This window comes from Euwallacea fornicatus, unplaced genomic scaffold (assembly GCF_040115645.1).
Source record: "Euwallacea fornicatus isolate EFF26 unplaced genomic scaffold, ASM4011564v1 scaffold_88, whole genome shotgun sequence".
Lineage (NCBI taxonomy): Eukaryota > Metazoa > Arthropoda > Insecta > Coleoptera > Curculionidae > Euwallacea > Euwallacea fornicatus.
Window position 1 is genome coordinate 264,451 of NW_027096056.1, and position 21,011 is coordinate 285,461.

Below are 21,011 nucleotides of genomic sequence, written 5' to 3' on the forward strand. Positions count from 1 at the left end.
AAAAAAAAAAAAAGACGTATGAATCGTAACACAAAAGCCATTGTTCGCTGCAAACGAGATATATTAGAAAATTTTGAGCATAATTGGGTCAAAAAACAAGTGGTGGAACTATCTTCTAAATTGGCAAGTGTCACCTTTCGTTCTTCAATCGGATTGACTATATCGAATGCGGGAATAAAGGACCTTAAATCGAGACTAGGAGCATGTAAAAAATGGGGACCTGTCCACCAAAGCTTGCAATTTTCAATATTTTGGGGTAATACTCCTCGTGATAACAGGTCTGCTGGGTTGTCAGCAGATTTCACATGATACCATTGCCAACTTTGGGACAGTTGTTGAATTTTGGAAACTCGGTTAGCGACAAATGTTGACCATCTTGAGGGATGTGATTTGATCCAGTAAAGGGCTATTTGAGAATCAGTCCAAAGATCGACATTATCAATTGTGAGTTTGGTTTCAAGTATTGAAACAATTTTGCTGGTTAAAATGGCAGTGAGGTGCATTGCACATAGTTCTAGTCTTGGAAGAGTGACAGTTTTGACTGGTGTGATTCTGGATTTTGCTGTTACTAAAGCACAGGAGATTGAGTTGTCGTGATAGATAGCGCGAATGTACACACATCCAGCGTAAGCCTTTATGCTAGCGTCAGAGAATGAGTGTAATTCAATTTTTTGTATGGATTTGTTACAAAATATATGACGGGGTATTTTGAGATTTATTAAGTGAGATAGTGAGTTGATGAATGTATTCCATTCTTCGAGCAGGGGTTGATTGAGGTGTTGATCCCAATCAATTCCAGACAACCAGATTTTTTGCATAATTATCTTTCCAAGAACAATTACGGGGCCAATTAGGCCGAGAGGATCAAACATTTTTGCTAATGTCGATAGTACTTTTCTTTTTGTGGTGTGTGAATTGTGTTTAATGTTAGACAATGTTATCGAGAAGTAATCTTCAGTTGGGTTCCAGGATAGTCCTAGGATTTTGTTAGAGACATTTTCAATTTTAATGTCGTAGTGAGATTGAGTGGGATGAGGGGATATTTCTTGCAAAAATTCAGCGTGATTTGTGCACCATTTATGCAGGGTGAATCCAGCAGAATTTAGCATATGATTGAGTTCAGAATACAGGTGTCTGAGTTCAGAATATTCGTTACACCCTGTAAGAATATCATCCACATAACATTGTTGTACTACCGATTCAGCAGCACAAGGGTATTTTAAATGATTCTGAAGGGCTAGTTCTTTTAAGACCCGCGTGGCAAGGTAGGGAGCACTTCTTGTGCCGTAGGTAACTGTGTTTAACTCAATGCATTTTAAAGGTGCATTAGGGTCATTGCGCCAGAGAATATTTTGTAAAAATCTATGATCAGGATGGATCTCAATCTGTCTATACATTTGTGCAATGTCTGTAGTTAGAACATAGGTGAATGTCCTAAAGCGGGTAAGTATGTCAAACAAGTCAGGTTGTACTTGAGGTCCCTTCAGGGTTAGGTCATTTAATGAGTATCCTGAAGTTGATACTGCAGATCCATCAAAGACAACCCGCAATTTGGTTGAACTACTATTTTCCTTTAATACACAGTGGTAGAGAAAAAAATACTTGTTCTCTCCTCTGCAATTTTGAAGTTCGAGTGGGACATATTTGGCATGGTTTAGGCGGACATACTCTTCGATAAAACACGAATAGTCAACCTTCAATTGGGGAAATTTGCAAAACCTCCTTTCAAGATTGAGGAATCGTTTTTTACCATGTTAAATGAATCTCCTAATTTTCCGATTTCATTGGGGGATTTAAAAGGTAGCTGAACTTGAAATCTGCCATTTTTTACTACCTTGGTAGTGGTATTAAAAATGTCTTCGGCCATTTGCTCGTCGGGGGTTGGGGGTTTCATAACGGGAGTGTCCTCAATAGCCCAAAATTTAGTGAGGGTGTTATTAAGGTCGACATTGGATAATAGTGATATACAATTTTCTGATGGTGTTAGAACAGTGTGGGTAGCTTGCGACACAATACTGGGTTGATGTGGAATGCTGCCCGCGATTATCCAACCTAACACAGTGTTTTGCAAATGTGGAAGATTTTTTCCTAGTTTGAAGCATTCAGGGTATATTAAGTCATAATATACGTCGGCTCCGAGAAGAATATCTATATCGGAGGGAGTATAATACGTGGGATCAGCTAGAGTAAGATGATTTGGAATTCTGATTAGACTGGGATTAATTTCAACTTGAGGAAGTAGACTTGTGATTTTGTCCAGAACTGCACAGGAAACCACAATTCTTTGTCCTTGCTCAACATTGGAGAAGATGCAAATGTCTAACATTTTGTTTGACATCGCAGCATTTTGTGTTATTCCGGAAATGTGTAATGTGCGTTTGTATGGCGTGTAATGTAATTTTTCCATTAAGTGAGTGGTTATGAAAGAAGTTTGACTCCCAGAATCAAGCAGTAATTTTGCTTGAACAGGAGTTCCGTCAAGAGCGTATAGAGTTACAGTGGCAGTTGCCAGTAAGACTTGACAACCCTTGGTGGATAGGGCAGATAGAGAAGTGCAACCATGTGAGGTTTGGGGAGAAGGGGTGCAAGATATATCTTGATTGATTATTTGAGAATTATTTTCTCGGTGAGCTTCCTGATTCGGGAATAGAGTGTTTGCCTGGCGTTGGCGAGAGTGAATTTGTTGGTCATTCCTTGAAACTGGTGCAGTAGTATTTCTGCTGATGTTGGACATTGATTGAGAGTGAGTGTTGGTTGAATTAGCGTGAGAGATTTGAGTGTTATAATTTGGTATGTGTAGTAAAGTGTGGTGTCTATTAGAACACACGGAACATCCTTGAGATTGACAAGAGGAAGTGGCGTGTTTTGTGCCCAAGCAGTTTGTGCACAGTTGTCTTGAGTGGATGAACTTTAATTTGTCATGATGTGACAAATCCTTAAATCCTTGGCATGAGTAGATTCGGTGCCCGTTTTCTGAGCAGAACGTGCACCTTTTATTCACACTTAAAGGGTTGGCTTGTGAGGTAGGTAAAGTCTGAACATTTCCAGAGAAATAAGAGCGTTTTTGTGAGGTTTTTACTTGAGTAGGTGAGGGCATTAGTGGCCTTTGATTAGGCCTATGAAAGGTTGCCTCAGAGGTATTGAGGTTTTCTAGCACAGTGCAACGTTTCTCCAGAAATTTAAAGAATTCATTTATTGTGGGTAAATTGTTTAGGTTTCGTTCAGATTCAAATCCCTTGCGGGTGCCAAAATCTAATTTCCTTTCTAATATATTCAAGAGTAGCAAATCCCAATGTTCGACTAGACATTTGAGATTTTTTAAAGATTCTAAGCTTCTCGTGCAACACGTTATAAAGTCTCTAAGTGTGATAGCAGTGCATTTTGGTAAATTTGGCAAGTCAATTAGGGAATTTACTAGTGAGTTAATTATTGCGAATTGATTCTGATACCTATTTGCAAGTATATCTAAAGCAATTTGAAAATTATCATGGGTTAGAGTCAAGGCCTCAATTAATTTGAGCGGTTCTCCTTTCAGAAAGGTCTTCAGGTATATAAATTTTTGGATGTTTGATAGTCCTATGTTATCTATGATGAGGGCAGAAAACAATTGAAAGAAGGACTCCCAATCGGAAATAATTCCTGAGAATTGCGGAATATTTATTTCTGGTAGTTTAACTGTTTGTGTGATCGCATGTTGTTTTTTAACAATTGCGGATTCAGGTGTGGCACCACCCGTACTTAATAGCGATAACGAGTCTATACAGTTCCTAATTTCTGCTAAGGCGTTGAAATATTTATCCTCAAACTCATCTCTATTCTCATTATCAGTGTTATCACTGTCTACCAGTTCTATCTGATCCTGAGCAATTGAGTATGAGTTAAAGGCATTGTGTAAATGTTCCTCCCTAACTTTAAAAGCGTTAATTTCAGATTCAGAGTCTTTATTTTTTGACAACCAATTTGTTGTCCTTGTTAACGAAGCCTTAGCAGATCTTCGGGAAACCCTTAAACTATCCATGATAAGTAATTATTAAAAAAAAATAAAATAATAATAGAATAAATAAACAGTAAAAAATGCAATTTAAAGATTAATGAATAAAGATAGCAAAATGCACATAAACAAAGTTGCATGTAAAGGGGCACTCACTCAGATTTGTCCTTTAAGAGTATCTTCTATGCTGCTCCAAATGTGTCTTCTGTTACCAGACTTGGAGTCGTGGGTGTTACTGGTTCCTGTCCAGGGGTTTCGTTATTGACGGAGAAGTATCCGGCTCGAAGGACCAAATGAACGGGGCAAGTTTTTATGGTATTTTTGCTTTCTCACCCCAGACACAAGGGGGGCACAGTTGGTTGACAGTGCCGAGGGGACTGTATTTCTTTTGGTTAGCTTTTTAATTTTGTGCGAAGGACCACAGCTTATTTGGCGCTGAACCAATGCAGAACAGAAAAAACAAACACACTTGGTAACAACACACTTGTATTTGTATCACTAGATTTTCAATGTTACTTTACAAGTGACAAAAGTCATAACAATTGTAAAATGTGAGAAAACTAGAAAAACACAAGCGATCACTGAATGTTAATAACTTTTCACGATTGGGAGTTTTTACTTCAACAGGGAAACTAATATGTGAATTGAGCGCAGTAAAGGGATCCTACTAAGACTGTAGGAGTTAAAAAGAGAATAGGGTAGATGTTGAAGAGGCGTTGCGTTTTGTGTGATAGATTCTATGAGACTGTTTTTTAATCTCAATTTTTCCCACCGAATGCGAACCTCAAGTTGTCCATTTATATTTTTACCACCTCATAGTCATACCAATTAATGTGAATTATAGTGCCGAGGACTAGGGATTGCTTATCAATACGGTGCCATGAAGGTGTGAGAAAAATGATGGGTGAAAAGAGTTATGAGCATGGGAAGAGTGTGGAATGTGTATGCAGTTGTGTAATGTAAACACTGCCCTTAAGGGTGATTAATGAGGTTTACGTTGGCAATATAAAAGAAATTTATTAGTGGGTGAAGATGTTGGGTAGTTTTCCAACAGTTTGTACTGTGTTTTCGTGATTATGTAAAAATGGTTTACACTACAGCTGAAGGAGTTGAAATTATTGCAATATTCCATTCAAATAATGAGTCTGGGTACAGATCAGCTGAGATTTTTAACCAACGGCATCCATACAAACATGTCAATCGAAAGTATGTCCTCGAACTAGTGCAAAAATTTACCCAAACTGGTTCGGTACTTAACAAGAAACGTAATATTGTAAATCCAGTAGTCAATGAAGCAGTGGAAGTAACCGTTATAGGTCACATGACTCAAGATCAAACTTTAAGTATGAGGAAGTTGAGTGATGTATCAGGTGTTCCGCGAACTAGCGTACGAAGAATATTAAAAAAACATAAATGGAATCCATATAAAATTCAATTGGTGCAAGAGCTGAACGAGGATGACTTCGACAGGCGACTGCAATTCTGAAGTTATTAGCCACCAAGCAAATCAAGATCCACATTTACTATTTAACATTTGCTTTTCCGATGAGTGCTCTTTTTTTGTCAATGAAACTGTAAACCGTCATAACTGTCGTTACTGGAGTGATGTAAACCCAAGAATTTTTCACGAGACACAAACGCAACATCCTGAAAAATTTAACGTGTGGGCTGGTATTTTCGGAGACCATCTCGTTGGACCCTTTTTCCTACCCGGCACCCTAAATGGAGAAATGTATTTGGATCTGTTGCAAAATGCAATCGAACCTAATATTATTCAAATAATGGAAAACGATGAACGTTATTTACCAAATCGAATAATGTTCCAACAGGACGGCGCTCCTCCGCATTATGCACAGCAGGTACGAATGTACTTAGACCAAGCATTTCCAGGAAGGTGGATTGACAGAAGGGGTGCTATTGAATGACCACCAAGATCTCCAGATTTCTCTCCGTTAAATTTCTTTTTGTGGGGACACTTAAAATCTAATATTTATGCTACCCAACCAACTTCTCTACAAGATTTACGGCAACGAATTATTAACGAGTGTCATCTTATAACACCAGAAATGCTCAATAATGTAAGAAATCGATTTGAGGAGAACTTGTATCACTGCATGGAAGTTAATGGACAGCAGTTTGAACATTTATTTAACTAATTTTAATTGCAAGCGTCTTTGTAAATAAAACGGAAAAATTTCTAATTTAAAATGTCAAAATGATATCTCATGTCAAAAAATAGGCATCATTAAAAAGATAATTGAAAGACCTTTCAAACAAGGTGTCACTCGACGCCACTTTCCATTTAAGATTTTAAGGGTGAATAGCACCCTGCTCAAGGCGTTAAATATAAAGATTTCAAAATAAGTCTAAAAAGTTTCCCCCTCGACAAATCAATTGACATGTTCGAGCAATTTTTTTTAAACCACATTAAGAACTCTAAACCTGGACCGTTTCGTTTTCGTTGGCCCACCCTGTATAATGAAATATACTAGAAGCATCGCCATAAGTCTGCGGCGCCATTGCCACAATGCTGACTCCGCAAGTAATCAAAATAAATAGTTTTATGCTCGTACGTAGAGTAGATTCGAAGCTTGATATTGAAGTTGTAAAGTTAGTCTTTAAATTTAAATAAAATTCAAAACTTTGTGAAGATTGGAGTTTTTTTAAAGCCGTTTCGGTTCCCCGAAGATATAACTAGTTATTTTGTTCTACAAAAGGTTTATCGCATTTAAAAGGTTTCCATTTTCGGGATATGTCATTTTTACATTAAAAGCTACGACCTTTCAAACAGAAAGACCTATTGAGTTGTGAAGATTAAAACTTCATCATTCCTGTCAATTTCCTTCTCATCACCGTTTTCAAATTGATCATTGACCGTTGTTTGAACAATGTCATTATCGTCAGGAAATCCAGCAACTTCCACTTGTTCATTAACTAAGTTAATTTCTTCAAAATTAGTGTTTGTTTTTGGTTCATTCACTTAAATATTCAGCAGCTCGATCACAGCAGCGTTTCTCGACAGATCGTTATAACCGAATTCAAACCTCCAGAAAATGATAAATATGGTTTTTTTAAATCGAATGTGTGTTATATTCGCGTTTGTTATAACAGTATTCGTTACAGCCAAGTTATACTGTATAACTAATACTAATTAATATTCAAAAACAACTACCTGTTTCTATGTGTTCCCATCAGAAAATCTTCTCCTGGCAAGCAGCTTCTTCCACTATCAAGTGATGACATCTTTTTCACTTCCTACAAGTTGGAATCACAATATTCCATCATTTGGCCGTGTGGTGTGATTTTTGTACTAAAATGATAGATTGCTTTGGTCATACTGTTCCTAAAAAAATGTAGTATTAGATTTCATTAGTTATACCTGAAGATGTTGAGATATATAAATGGAACGGATCTTCAAATTATCCAGATACTGAACAACTTCAAATTGCAATTTAACCCAACCTCCAAGATGAAATTGATGTGGTCATTAGCGAAAAGGCTGCTTTATGATGATACCTCAGATAAATTTTGAATGTGTTTGAAGAACGAAACAGTTATTACTAGTTCGTGCACTCCGTGAGTACGTAATAGAGGGTAGGTAGTAAAAGTAGAGAATTATTGTAAACTCCTTTTTAACAATGTTATCCTTTTCTTTCTTGCCTCTTGGATCGTCCTAATTCTGTAAATGTCCTCTCGATCAATTAGAATAATTTCGTTCTTATTATTTGCTGCTCAATTTGAAATGACATAATATTTTTATTTCAAACGTAAACTGTTATGTAAATTTCCAGCTTTAATTAATGAAAACAAAGAAAGAACTCCCATAGTTCCGATTACTATCCACGAATGTCATCGAATAATTTTATAAAATCTCAAACAACACGTCTTTCAAACCATGTTCATGGTGTCCGGATACCTCGTTTACAAAGTTCTACCTGATATAGTACAACTCATAATAAACCGATTTAACTAAATTTGCTTTAGTATAAAAGATGTTAATAATGGAGCCACAGGGTGTCAATGTTGAAAAACGAAATCTGATTTTCTTTGATATCTTTCGACTTTTTCCGAGCTAATTTTACGAAAATTTGTATCCGGAATTTTTTTGGGATGTGAAATTCAATTCTGTAAAACGATTTTGTTGTATGTTCTAGAAAGTGCCACAAGCAATCATTAGGACACTTTTAAACCGCCAAAACTGTTTTCTGCTACAGTGGATGCCAATTTCGAATAGATAAATCTTATCTGTTTAAAAAATGGATACTTTTTAAATATCGTCAAAGTCAACAATTTAAAAGATATTTACAATTTTATTAATAGATGCAATTTTTATTCAAAGCATTTTATAACAAAAATTTCATAGCAAATGCTGAAAATGTGCATAATTTTCTTGCACTCACAAATTGATTCTTTTCAAGAAATTGTAGCGCATTCTTTGCATAACTTCTGGCCTATTTCTCACATCGCCAACTGCATTGAAAATTTATTTCTTTATTATGTATCTCTTGAATGTGATCAATTGATGTCGAATAAAATGTCGATTTCAAAAAACCACGAAAAAGGTCGCATGGCATCAAATCTGAAGATTACGAGAGCTATTATTACTGGAACATAATTCCTCTTTCCGATCCATTGCCGAGAAAATGCATTGTTTATACTTTGTCTAACATTGAAGGTATGACATTGAGATGCTCGATCTTGCATAAACCACATGCCATCACAAATTAATAATATGTCCTCCAACAAGCGTAAAAAAGGGGAGTTAATATAAAATAATTCCCTCTTTTTTAAATGTAAACTCGGTGCTTCTTTCTTAAAACTTGTATATTTTACTTGTTAACATAGTCGCACACCTACAGCTTATTCGTGATGACACTAAAGAAAGAGAGCGATGAAGACGTTTTTCCAGTCTTAAGTATAAAAAAACTGGACACTAACCATGGACATACCCTGACTAGAGTGCAATTAAAAACTGTCTACCATAGCATAAAGCGAGTTACATGTGCATCCTCTATGATAACGAGTAATGGGAACCTGTCATAGGGATCCTTTCCCATGAGACTGCAAATCGAGTATTTCTTTGGAATTTGCAGAGCCAGCAACCTTCCAATATAAATTGTTAAAATAGCTAGTTAGAAGAGCATCTTAATGTTTAAATGTAGAATAGAGTAGTCTTGTGTAGTGTTCTTTGCGTTTTTTTTTTAAATTTCCCTTTCCTGGACGAAATCTTAACTAGCGGTTATCATGCAGGATTTCATTATTTTTAAAAGGTTCCGACACTAGCCACAAACACTGCTCTTTTAAAATCATATGGAATACCGCTAGGAAAATTCCTGCCGATAAGGCACTTTATGCTTAATATTCAGAGCGTTGTGATTCCATCCTGTACGATAACGCTAACCATAGGCGTAACGCAGGAAATACATCACCCTGGCCCATCTTATGATAAATTAAAAAAATAATAAATAATAATAAAATAATTATCAAATCCTAAACAACAAGTGCAGTAAAGTTTCTTGAAGAAAATATAAATAACTTTGTCCATTTAATCGAATTGGCATCACGACAGGCCCGAGAATAATATTACAAATTTTCCCGGTCTACGCATTAACTTTGAATGTATGTTGATAATGAACTACTTTGAGTGCGTGCGGATTTTCATCACTATAAACATGTTCATTGTGAACGTTAGTTATGTCGTATCTAGTAAAGCTAGCTTTGTCGTTGAAGAGAATTTTTTTAACTGAAGTTCGGAGTATGAACGTGCTAATTTTGTCTAAGGTGTAACTAAAGTGATGTCATTAATTTTAAGGAGTGATTCCTTGTCATATTTTATGAAAAAATATTTATATAAACATGTGTCCTAAGTTGCATCATTTTCGAGATACAGGTTGTCAAAGTTTTATTAAAAAATCGAGTTTTTATTAATTATTCAAAAAACTTTGAGCCGATTTTGATGAAACTTGGCATCTTTGTTAACATTAATAAGGGGCTACTTTTATTGTTATTACATTTTAAATAATAATTCCAGTAGCGTCTCAAATACTTACCTTATTGATATTTATGGTGTGATTATTATACGCCACCATTTTTTTCTGAATTCGATATTTGTGTCAGACTAAACAATTAAAAACACAATAAAATACAAACACAAAGAAGAAAAATTTTAAAAATGATTTTTATTTTTTGAAAAAGCAGCGGCGTAACATATTTTTCACAAATAATAATTAGAGTCTTGGCCTTGGAAGCGCCATTGCTTGCATTTAAAAATTCGTTTTTCTCTTAAAAAATGCGTTTTTACACCTAACTTACGCCCACCATGTTTGATAAAAATATTTAATTTAGGTCCCGACTTATTAAAAGAAAACAAAAAAATATAGCAAATTTTAACACCCTGTATTTCAGACAGAAAGCGAAAATAGACCTAGGTTCATATAAACTTTTTTTCTCAAAATCACTCATAGAATCACTCCTTAAATTTATGATATACTATTCTGAAACACCCTGTGTATCAATATACAGGATGTCCAGTAAAGAATGGGACATACGAAAAGTGGAAATTATTTGGGTTAAAAGAAGCCGATTTGATTAAATTTATCTTGTCCAAAAGTCGATAATAACGGAACTACAGTGTGTCAAAGTCCAAAAAATATATATCACATTTTCTTAAATATCTTTGAACTACTTCCAACTAATTTCATGAGTTTTTTCATACGCGGGATTTTTTGGGATGAGAAACTCAAATTTATCTTCAATTTCGGTGTAACTTTTAGAGGACGTCGCCGACGATGATTTTGAACGTTTTAAACCGTTACAACTTTTTTGTTCAACCCTGTATGTTATTTTCGACTAGAAAAATCTCTTTCCGTGTCTTTTCTAGTTAAAAAAGGCGTGCCTTATTAAAGTCGCTAGGACCAATGGTTTCCGAAAAAAACACATCTAAAAATAATTATGTAATTCTATTTAGTATTACTGGATATTTGAAATATCCAATAAGGTTATCTTCGACTGTACCAAACCAAAGGTTAATTTTAATTCATGCTAAAAGTGTCGCACCACTATACCGTTCATGTTAAATATTACAATATTAAAGATGTCTTATGGGAACGGTCACCCTCTTTAATGATAAACTCTTGTAATTGATCGCTTTAGGCAGGGGAGATTGTTTGTATTTACTGTTATACATTGTCATACATATACATAGACTCAATCTTTTTGTCTTTAGTGGTTCATAGAGTGTCTAAGAAGTTTGGTAACCATCACTAAGCTTTAGTTTTCTTCGCCCTTCATTAAATGGCAACTCTTATACTTTTATGATCTTTTCGTGTGTATTACTCTAATCACCCTTTCCCTGCACAGTTAATTTCACAACAGTTCAAATTTCCTTCAGGCCATGTATAACCATTTTTGTAATTAAAAAATTACTTCAATCCGTTATTTTTAAATTTTGTCTTTCATACATATTGTCATGTTTTCGTGTTTAAATACTACTTAAATACTTTTATGCAAATTTGTTTTTTTTGCAATTTCTATAAAAAGTATAAAGCTTATCCTTGTTTTATAGTGTTATTTGTATTTGCGGATAGCAATCAAATGCGTCAATAAACTAAGTTTACTTTCAGATCATTTGTAGGCATCATCACTTTTAGATGCGTAATTCTGGAAAACCGTTGGCAATAGCGACATCAATATGGTATACCTATCTTAACTAGAAAAGACAGGTAAAGAGATTTTTCTACTTTAAAATAACATATAGGCTGGAACGAAACAGTTGTAACGGTTTAAAGGGCTTAAAATCGTCGCCGGTGGCGTCCTCTAGAAGATATACGGGAATTGATGATAAATTTTAATTTCTCATTCAAAAAAACCCTCGTATAAGAAAATTAACGAAATTAGCTGAAAGCAGTCAAAAGATATTTAAGTAAATGTGATTTATTTTTTCCACCTTGACACCCTGCAGCTCCGTTAATATCAATCTTTTGACAAAACTAAATTTAGTCAAAATGGCTTATTTTAACGTAAGTAATTTCCAGTTCACGTATGTGCCATGCTTTACTGAACACCCTGTATAATCGATTTTATAATTAAATGGTATATTTAGAGAGAACTTCTAAATAAATATTGAAATTAATCCTATATTGACACATGTATCAATATAAGATTATTTTCAAGATTATTTTCATACAGGTAGAAACTTTTACAATTTCGTATTGTTAAACGATTGTCAGGTGGATTATTATGAAAACGGTTACAAACACAAGTCCATGACAAATGTTAACTATCTTATACCTCTGCTATAGTAGTAATGATAATTCTACAAATTTTAAGTAAATCATTCATTGGATATGAATTATTTTCGTCTAATGCATGTTAGCATTCTTTGTCTATGTTAGAACTATTAATCAATTATATGAAAATATCACGGTGTTTTGGCTTTAAATTCCTCTTAAGATAAATGAAAGAAAATGGTAAAAGGGCTGTTATGAATCCTCTCGCATTTCTTGTTTATATTAAGAACATTAATTGGCATAATCTGAAAGTGCTACGGACTTTTGGTCCTAAGTTCTTCCTAAAATTAGCGTGGGAAGAGAGGGTTATTTATAAATTCCTTTAGCGTAGGTGAGAAAAATGTTTAAGGGTTTGGTACCCGCGAGAAAAAGGGTGGACAGCCCTTTCATCCTATCAGTTCTCTCACGAAGAGGGGATGTGTTCTGAGTGTTGATATCGAATTATATCAGAGATTCCGTTTTTCGATCACGGAAAATAAAAAAGTGCTTTGAGAATTGTATCATTTTTCTCTACCTTCCAACCGCGAATCTTTCATGCATAACTATAGACAAAAAACAAATAATCACTCTAAAGGGAGTATAACCTGATAAGAATTATTTCACAGAAACTATTAAAATATAGCTAATACTAACTAATATTTAAATATAACTACCTGTCTATCTGCTCCCATCAGAAAATCTACCCCTGGCAAGCATCTTCTTTCACTATCAAGTGATAGAATTTTTTTTTCATCTCCTTCAAAATGAAAACACAATTTCCCATCTTTTGGCCGTGTGGTGTGACTTTTGCACTAAAACGATAGACTGTTTTGGTCATATTGTTCCTAAAAAAATGTAGTATTAGATTTAATTAATTATACATGGGGATATTGAGAAATGTATATGAGACCGATTTTCAAGATATCTAGACACTGAACAACTTCAAATTGCAAGTGAATCTAACCTCCAAGATAAAATTGATATCGTCGTTTCTGAAAAGACTGCTTTGCGATGATTTCCCAGATAAATTTTGATTGTGTTAGAAAAAAGAAATATTTCGCAGCGAAAACACTTTCTTAACAGTGACAATTCGACTTCATTTCCACCTAAAGCTTCAGACTTCTTTGTTGTAAGTAGTTCATAGTCACTACAGCCACATATAATCGTGCTTTGCTTTGCTGGAGAACTAGATTAACAACAATTTCCACATAAGACACGAGATGAGAATCAAGGACTTCTTGGATCTATCGTTGGGCTGTCATACTACCTTTAATGAAAGGTAAAGGCTACCATATGCAATCGCACCCCCAAACAATTATCCTAATAGTCTGATGGACATGCCTTTGTATTGTAAACTGAAGATTCCATCTTTCACCCAGGCACCTTTTTACTCTTATCCGACCATCATGCATACCCAACCAGAATCTGGATTCATCACTAAAGACGATATTATCCCATTCCAGATTCCAATGTATCTTTTCTCTGCACCGCTGGAGTCGATTTTGATTATGATTTAAGATGAGGAGTAATACAAAATGGAGACGGTTAGAAATCAATTCAAAATTTCTTACCCGGCGATAAATGATACGAATTCCAATGAGCCTTCCATACTAAATAAATCACTGTGCCGCTAGCGTCTTCGACACGACGAACCTATCCCTTAGGATCATAATTCGAAGGCGACGATTTTGGTGTTCTGTAGTTCTTCGGGTTCGTCTAGTACATATTCTTCTACCTGGTTGCTCTTATTGGAACCATACCTGACAATATCTCACTAGTGTTTACAATTACATTACAGTTCAATCTAGTGGCGATTTCTCAAAATGACCGATCAACCTCTCGTAGACCCACAATTCCATCTTTCTCAAACTGGCACAATTGATAAAAATTTCGCTATATTCTGCGTTTAGGCATATTCAATTGATCTAAAAACACTTTCCAAGCACACTATACACCAAGAAATGATATTTTGCACGCATATTGTCGATATTTTATCACAATTTTTATAGTAAAAAAACACTACAATTCCTGATAACTCGTAAATACATTGATAAAAATAGATGAAAATTTAATAGTTTTTTGTGTTCCCATATACAGGCATGTATATCAAATATTATTTAAATAAAATCATTTTTACGGGGTGTTCTCTTTTCTATGTCACGCCGTATCCATATATCGTTTGAAAAATGTATTATTTGAGACTTCATAAGATTCATATGAAAGTTGACTGTTTTGAAATATTTTCTTTGACATTTTTATCGTTTGGAAAATGTATTATTTTGAGATTTCATAAGGTACGCTCAAAAGTTGGCTATTTCATTTCAGGAATTAATATTTTTTGTTGTGTAATTCCGATGTCAACTGTGCACGCCAGTTATATGCGCATCTTCTATGAACCATATAGATCCCTAGACAATAGGTTATTGTCCAAATATTGGATTTAGCTCTTATTTTATATAAACATGAGTATAGTAAGATACGTAGTTAGTCACAAGTTAACAGTACCAAGGCAATAGTCATAGGTGACATTTATAGTAATCATAGACTATTGTATTATTTATGAATGGTATTGAGTTTATCCAATAAAAGTAACTGTTTTTAAAAATGTTTTCTTCTGGACAAGCAACTTAATTACAGTAACAACGCTGAAACACTCATTGTTATCTATTATTACATGTTTATTTTGTTAGTATTATGATTTGTATATTCGACAAATCCATTGACGACGATCGTTTACAGTAGTTTTTTTGTTGGGAAAACTCACATATAGCTTCAAATCTCTATCTTCCCCTGGCCACAACATCTATAAAAAAAATTAAATTGGCGCTCGAAAGTAATTAATATTAATGATAATTTGTATACAAACGTTGTCAGTTCGGTAGCTTATACCAAAATGTTTTCCTGAAATGTCGCAAAAAAAACTACGAAAATAACTTTATTTCTAACACCAGTGCTATATCTGGAAAACAGTGTGTTTGAGGGATGAAACACTCTATATCATAATTTTTTTTTTGTTCGCGGGGATGAAATGAATATTCAACCGGCGGCAAGCAAGACTATTATCTTCTCATGGAATGGAAAATAATTCCGAGTTGACTGAAATCCTTCCAAATATATAAATTGATCGATTTACAAGCGCAAAGGATTAAATTATCAGAAAGAGAAGAGAACAGCAACACCGCAATTCATATGAAGCGAGGTAGAGATTTGTGGGAAGAGTTTCCCAAACTTTAAGATGGGTACTACTCTTTATCGGTTTCATAATTAAAATGTATATTTAGAGGAAATATCTAATTAAATGCTGTATATGTATGTATGTAATGTACACAGGTACAAGATTTTACAAAAAAATTAGGACAGTCTGTCAACCCCACAGATTCTCGGCGGAAAAATAATGGAACTTTTATTATCCCATTTTACATTTTGTAGTCCCACGCTCGCCTTATAGGCTGTAAAAATTGTAACCTATAAATTGTTTTTATTTAATAGTAGTATTTCTCGAATAATTAATTCCATATTTAGTAGACATATTTATCATAAAAAGCGTCATATGATACTGGGTGGAGCACCAAGAGCGCTACAAAGTATTATTTGCTTATTAGTGATTTTAATCTAAAATTGGATTTGGACGTGTAGGTAGGAGCTTATAAGGTACATTTTAAAAATATTTTCATTTATACAGAGTGTCGCAAAAAAAAGATACAATACAAACTTGTGTTTTTTTAATGGATTATCCTATATTTTATTACATATTTAGGATTAGAAGAATAAAATAGCGGAAGTTTGTATAACAAACATTAGGTCTAAAACAAACATTTATCGAGAAATTTGAGAAAACATAAAAATGTAAGGATCAAGAAAACATTCTGTTCCTAATGAAATGAGTTACTTGGCTACTATTTTTTTACTATACCTTCCTAAATACAAACTATTATTCATACTAGAATTAATTTTTTATTCAAGCTGTATACAGAGTGAGCAAAACGAGTGGTTAAATTTTACCTACCTATAATTTAATATAAGTCTTTTTTTTAATGGAATGTATACATTTTTATGCATTAGTTAGAACCACTAATTAATGCCCTTTCAATTGATATTATGATTTCCTATACTTATCTTTTGCCGTTTTTCCATAATATGAGATTTTTTTTCATTTTCAATAATATCACTAAAGAAAACAGTTCGATGGCAGCAATAAAAGCAAGGGATCTATTAGTTTATGTTGGAATTTTAATAAATAACCATATATTAAACCTGAATCCTTTTCACCATCTTGAATGTTAGTTTAAGACCCTTATAGTTTTCTAAACACATCATCTAGGCGATAGATTTGTGTTCTTGCTTAGCCAGCATTATTTTAATGATTACCCCTCGTAAATGGCCATATAATTCTACTTATATGTCACCGCGCAGTCTAGAAGAATGCTGCCGTTACGCTTCTTTCCAGTTGGAATGTCAATTTCACGTGTCTTGGCTGTAATGTGGTTTGATGCTAAAACGACGAACAGCTACGGTTTCGTGCGTTTTAACAAAAATCCGGTTCATTTTCAAAGGCCCGTTCTCTTCTTTTAATAAACTGTTCGTTGCGAAAATAAGATTCGACGCCATAATAGCTTTTTCTTAGAATATAAACTTCATTTTGGACACTTGGAAATTTTAAAACCCCGACGCGGTAGTGTCTGCGGAGCCAAGAAAACACAAATTGTTGTAAAATCCTACACCTAATCAAGGTAAAAGGAGGTCGGATTTAAGTGAAGATAGGATTACTTGTTTTCGAAACAAAGTAGGATACGAGTTATATGGTTAAAAGCTAATTCAGATAAACGGGAATTCTTGTCCTCGTAATAAATAAGCACATATCGTGAAAACCTGCCATCTCCAGTAATTTTTCCATTTAAGAATTTTGCCTAGATTGCATGATTTTATCACATAAAGATACGTACATCCTTGACAAAATAATTGTATAGTTTCTAAGGTTTTGCAACTAGTAGAACGTCATTTTATATTAATCCATAATAAAGTATTATTAATAGTTTCCAAAAAATTTTGTGTTTCTAAACCAAACACAACACTTGTTAAAGAGACAAGGGCGTTTAATGTCAAATGATTTCACAATTCAACTTCCTACTTAACCCCAGTTATAAAAAGTTACAACTGACTGCCTTACTAAACGATTTGAATGAAGTTAACTCTATTGAAGATAAATGCGGGTTCCCAGGAAAATGCAAGTTAGCAGTTTTTATGAGAACCGCTGCTTTTAAACAAATCTAGGAATTAAATGTGGAATGTGGTTGCGGTGCGTTTGCCTCAGAATTTAAATCTCCCTAATTAGGAACTTTTGAGAAGAATCGGTAATTTTTGTGAAATTACTCCCAATTTGAAAATATTCCCCCACTGTATAAGTATACAACTATGACAAGATATGTATAAAACACCACTGTTTTTAAAATGCTTTTTCTTCTTCTAAATATCTAAAACACTAGTACACTATTACTATAAAAATAATATTTAAATCTCCATGAGACAAAAAAGTTTATAAATGAAAGGTGTAATCAAGTAATGTAATCACTTGATTGAAATATTTATCGGTTAAATAAATATGGACCCCTGTGCTCATAGTCCTGTCTTTGTATCTATGTTATGGTAAAGCTGTATATTTCATTTTTTTATTTGTGAATTGCTACAATTGAAAGATGTTTGTAAACCAAATTTCATAACAATTCGTTTCAGAACTCTTCCAACATAAATTATTTTATCCCAATGGGGCCCCATATTCGAAGAGCTCTAGAACTTAAATGACAGACTTTTGGATAAGAAAAAAAATACGTGTTTGTTAATTTCATTAGTAGAAACCATGGTTAAAATATTTGCACTTTGATTTGGGATACCCTGTATAATTAATAAAAATATACCCTACGACGAAATAAGAAACTTCCTCGGGACAAATAAATGCCAAATAAAAAAGGACGATTTGAAAGTGTATTTACTAGATTGGATGGTTTGTTGGTTGGTTGATTGGTTGGTTAATCTAACACCTAAAGCAAGCCAAAAAGGTGTGTGTCTAGTGATATGTAAATCTAGCCCTCAATAATGAACTCGTGACAAATTGTGACAAATTTTTAATCGAATGTATAAAGAAATTCGGTCACGTTTGGTTTATGCCATATTGCAAGAACGATACCGAAAGTTAATGGAATCTTTACCTCGAAATTGTGCCAGACGAAAAATCATTAGAAATAAATGTTCCACGGATGTTCTCTCCTCGTTCGACGAGAGGGATGACACTCTTCTCAATTTTTGAATGGCGAAATATTTTTATTTCAAACGTAAAATGTTAAATAAATTTCCACGTTATGATTCGTCAAAACAAATGAAGAACTCTAACGAATATCATCCAAGGTTGGTTAGATAATATAAAACGAAATCTGCTCCGTCCGATGAAAATGTTCGTTGTCCAATTTGATAAAAAAACGTGTATGCGACTTAATTCGGAAGTAGTAAATTTTCAAGACCACTAAAGGCCCCACCTCTTAATTGACCTAAAATAAAATACTCTCAAAATTACCGATGATGCCCTTACGGTGCCGACGATGGATCGTTGAAAGTTCGGAAGTTCCTGTAGGAATTGATTTCTTTTCTAACTTACCTCCTAGTTCCGTAGATATTTTCTATCATCGACGACTGGAATGACATTTCTCAATATTTTAATTGGCACAATATTTTTATTTAAAAAGTAAAACGTTAAATAAGTTTCCCCATTTTAATTTATGAAAACAAACGAAGTTCGGCATTTAGAAATCAAGTCGCAGATGGCGCAACATAAAAAAATCAATAACTTGGCTGACGTTTAGAACCCTGGTCCATAGAGGGCGCCACACACGAAAAATCAATAACTCTTAAATAAAGGAAAATATCCGTTGTCCGATTTAATGATAAAATAAACTACCCAAAGTAAAAAACTCTCAAAATTATCGATGACGATAGGCCGCCAATGAGGAATCATTAGAAATTTTTGTAAGAACGGGTTTGTTTTTTTTCTTACCTCCTAGTTAAATTGATATTCTCCTCATCTAAAACTGGGATAATGCTTTTTAATTTTAATTAATGGCAAAACATTTTAATTTTGAAACGTACAATATTTTAAATAAAAACATCCATATTTCAGTTTATAAAGGGCTATTTGGTAAAATATAATATTGAAGTCGAACCAACCACTTGATATCACCGGCAACGAGGACTCGACAAATGCATTTGTTATTTTAAAGACAAAAACAAATCAATTGGAAAGGAAGTCGGATTTTTGACAAAAAAACGATAATTTAGAATTTATTACGTTATGATCGTCATTGATATTTGTAATGATGATGACAAAGCCACTGTCCAATTTACCGTCGTGTCGTCATCTTTCACAAACAAAACCTACTCCGCCAATTGCCAAGATTTCGTGATTGTAATTAATAATACGCTTGTGTTTAACGTACTCTAGAATCTAGATCTTAGAAACCGCTAGAGATGCCTATATAAGAGCCGATATTTACAAATAATTTTGGCTCCTCAAATCAGAGGCGCTCATGATTAACGCTTAAAATCCAAGAAAATCGTATTTTACATTTTACTTCCCTAAATTTCAATTGAAAACCGTAGACCTATTGTTTAGTATTTTTTCTCTTTTTTTTATGAAATATGTTAGTGTATCCCGATGCTGCATCAACAGTTTATACCAAAGAAGACAGTAATTTTATTTATTAATATTTGTTTGAATATCCGATTTTAATTGCTGGCCGCGTCGCCGGCAATTACTAAAAGGAACCATTGTCCAGAGTTCCAAACTGTTAGGTGCTAAGGTGACTCATGGCTGAATAGCCATGATTGCCATGTTTATCAAGGGTACACTTATTAACAGCGTATCCACAGTTTATTATTTTTAAGCCACGTAGATTATATAAGAGATTTTAATATACTTTGATTTTTTGAACCGAGAAGTTGTGGCTGGTTGTGAACCCAGCTATTTTATTTAATTAATAAATACCCCAAGTATTTAACACCTATGTTGACTGCACGTACCTCAGATTGACTCAGTTGGGAGGGATAGAATCGCAATTTCTTCCAACGGTCGCTTTCGACAAAATTCAGGACAACCAAAAGGACGATAGTGCATATGGAATCTTTAAAGAATATTGACACTAACGAGTAGTAAAAACTTTTGACGGTGGTTTTTGTGTTAAAAAGGGAGACAAGCTGTGAATAAACTCAAATTGCAAGGTGTAAATTATGTGGTTTTTATGAAAGGGATGCTGCTGCTGTTGGTGTACGGCAATATCAAACATAAATGTTTGATTCTGTCATGAAGAAGGAGGAATTTATATTATACTGATATTTATACTTCATATGTCCTGGAGTAGGTAGGTAGGTAGGTAAGTAGGGAAAACGAGGAATCGTTGAAAGTTCGTAAGTTCCTGTAGGAATGGGCTTTATTTCTTTCTTCTTCAATATTTTCTTAATCGATAGGAATGACGCGTTTTGATTTTAAACGACACAATAATTTTATTTCAGACGTAATCTATAAATTAACCTATGACATTTCGATCTATGAAAACAATCGAATAATTTTTGCCAACGTTTAACGTTTAGAAACCTATGCAGATGGCATCACACACGAAAAATTAATAACTTTGCTAACGTTTAGAAATCCGGTGCGCAGATGGCACCACATACTAAAAATCAATAAGTCATAACTAGAGGAAAATTAGGAA

General features: G+C 34.0%; 1 protein-coding gene and 1 long non-coding RNA gene across 2 annotated transcripts; both read right to left on the bottom strand.

Moving 5' to 3' along the window:
• Positions 1 to 1,696: 1,696 nt before the first annotated feature.
• LOC136350046 (uncharacterized) lies at positions 1,697 to 4,018 on the bottom strand. Its single transcript, XM_066301570.1, has one exon. The coding sequence runs from the start codon at positions 4,016 to 4,018 to the stop codon at positions 1,697 to 1,699; it is 2,322 nt and encodes a 773-aa protein (XP_066157667.1).
• A 442-nt stretch (positions 4,019 to 4,460) lies between these two features.
• On the bottom strand, positions 4,461 to 15,341 carry LOC136350049 (uncharacterized). Its single transcript, XR_010734049.1, has 3 exons — positions 13,830 to 15,341; positions 12,933 to 13,103; positions 4,461 to 7,334 (listed from the first exon to the last, which is right to left on the bottom strand). It is a non-coding gene; the product is annotated as an uncharacterized lncRNA (long non-coding RNA).
• Positions 15,342 to 21,011: the final 5,670 nt, after the last annotated feature.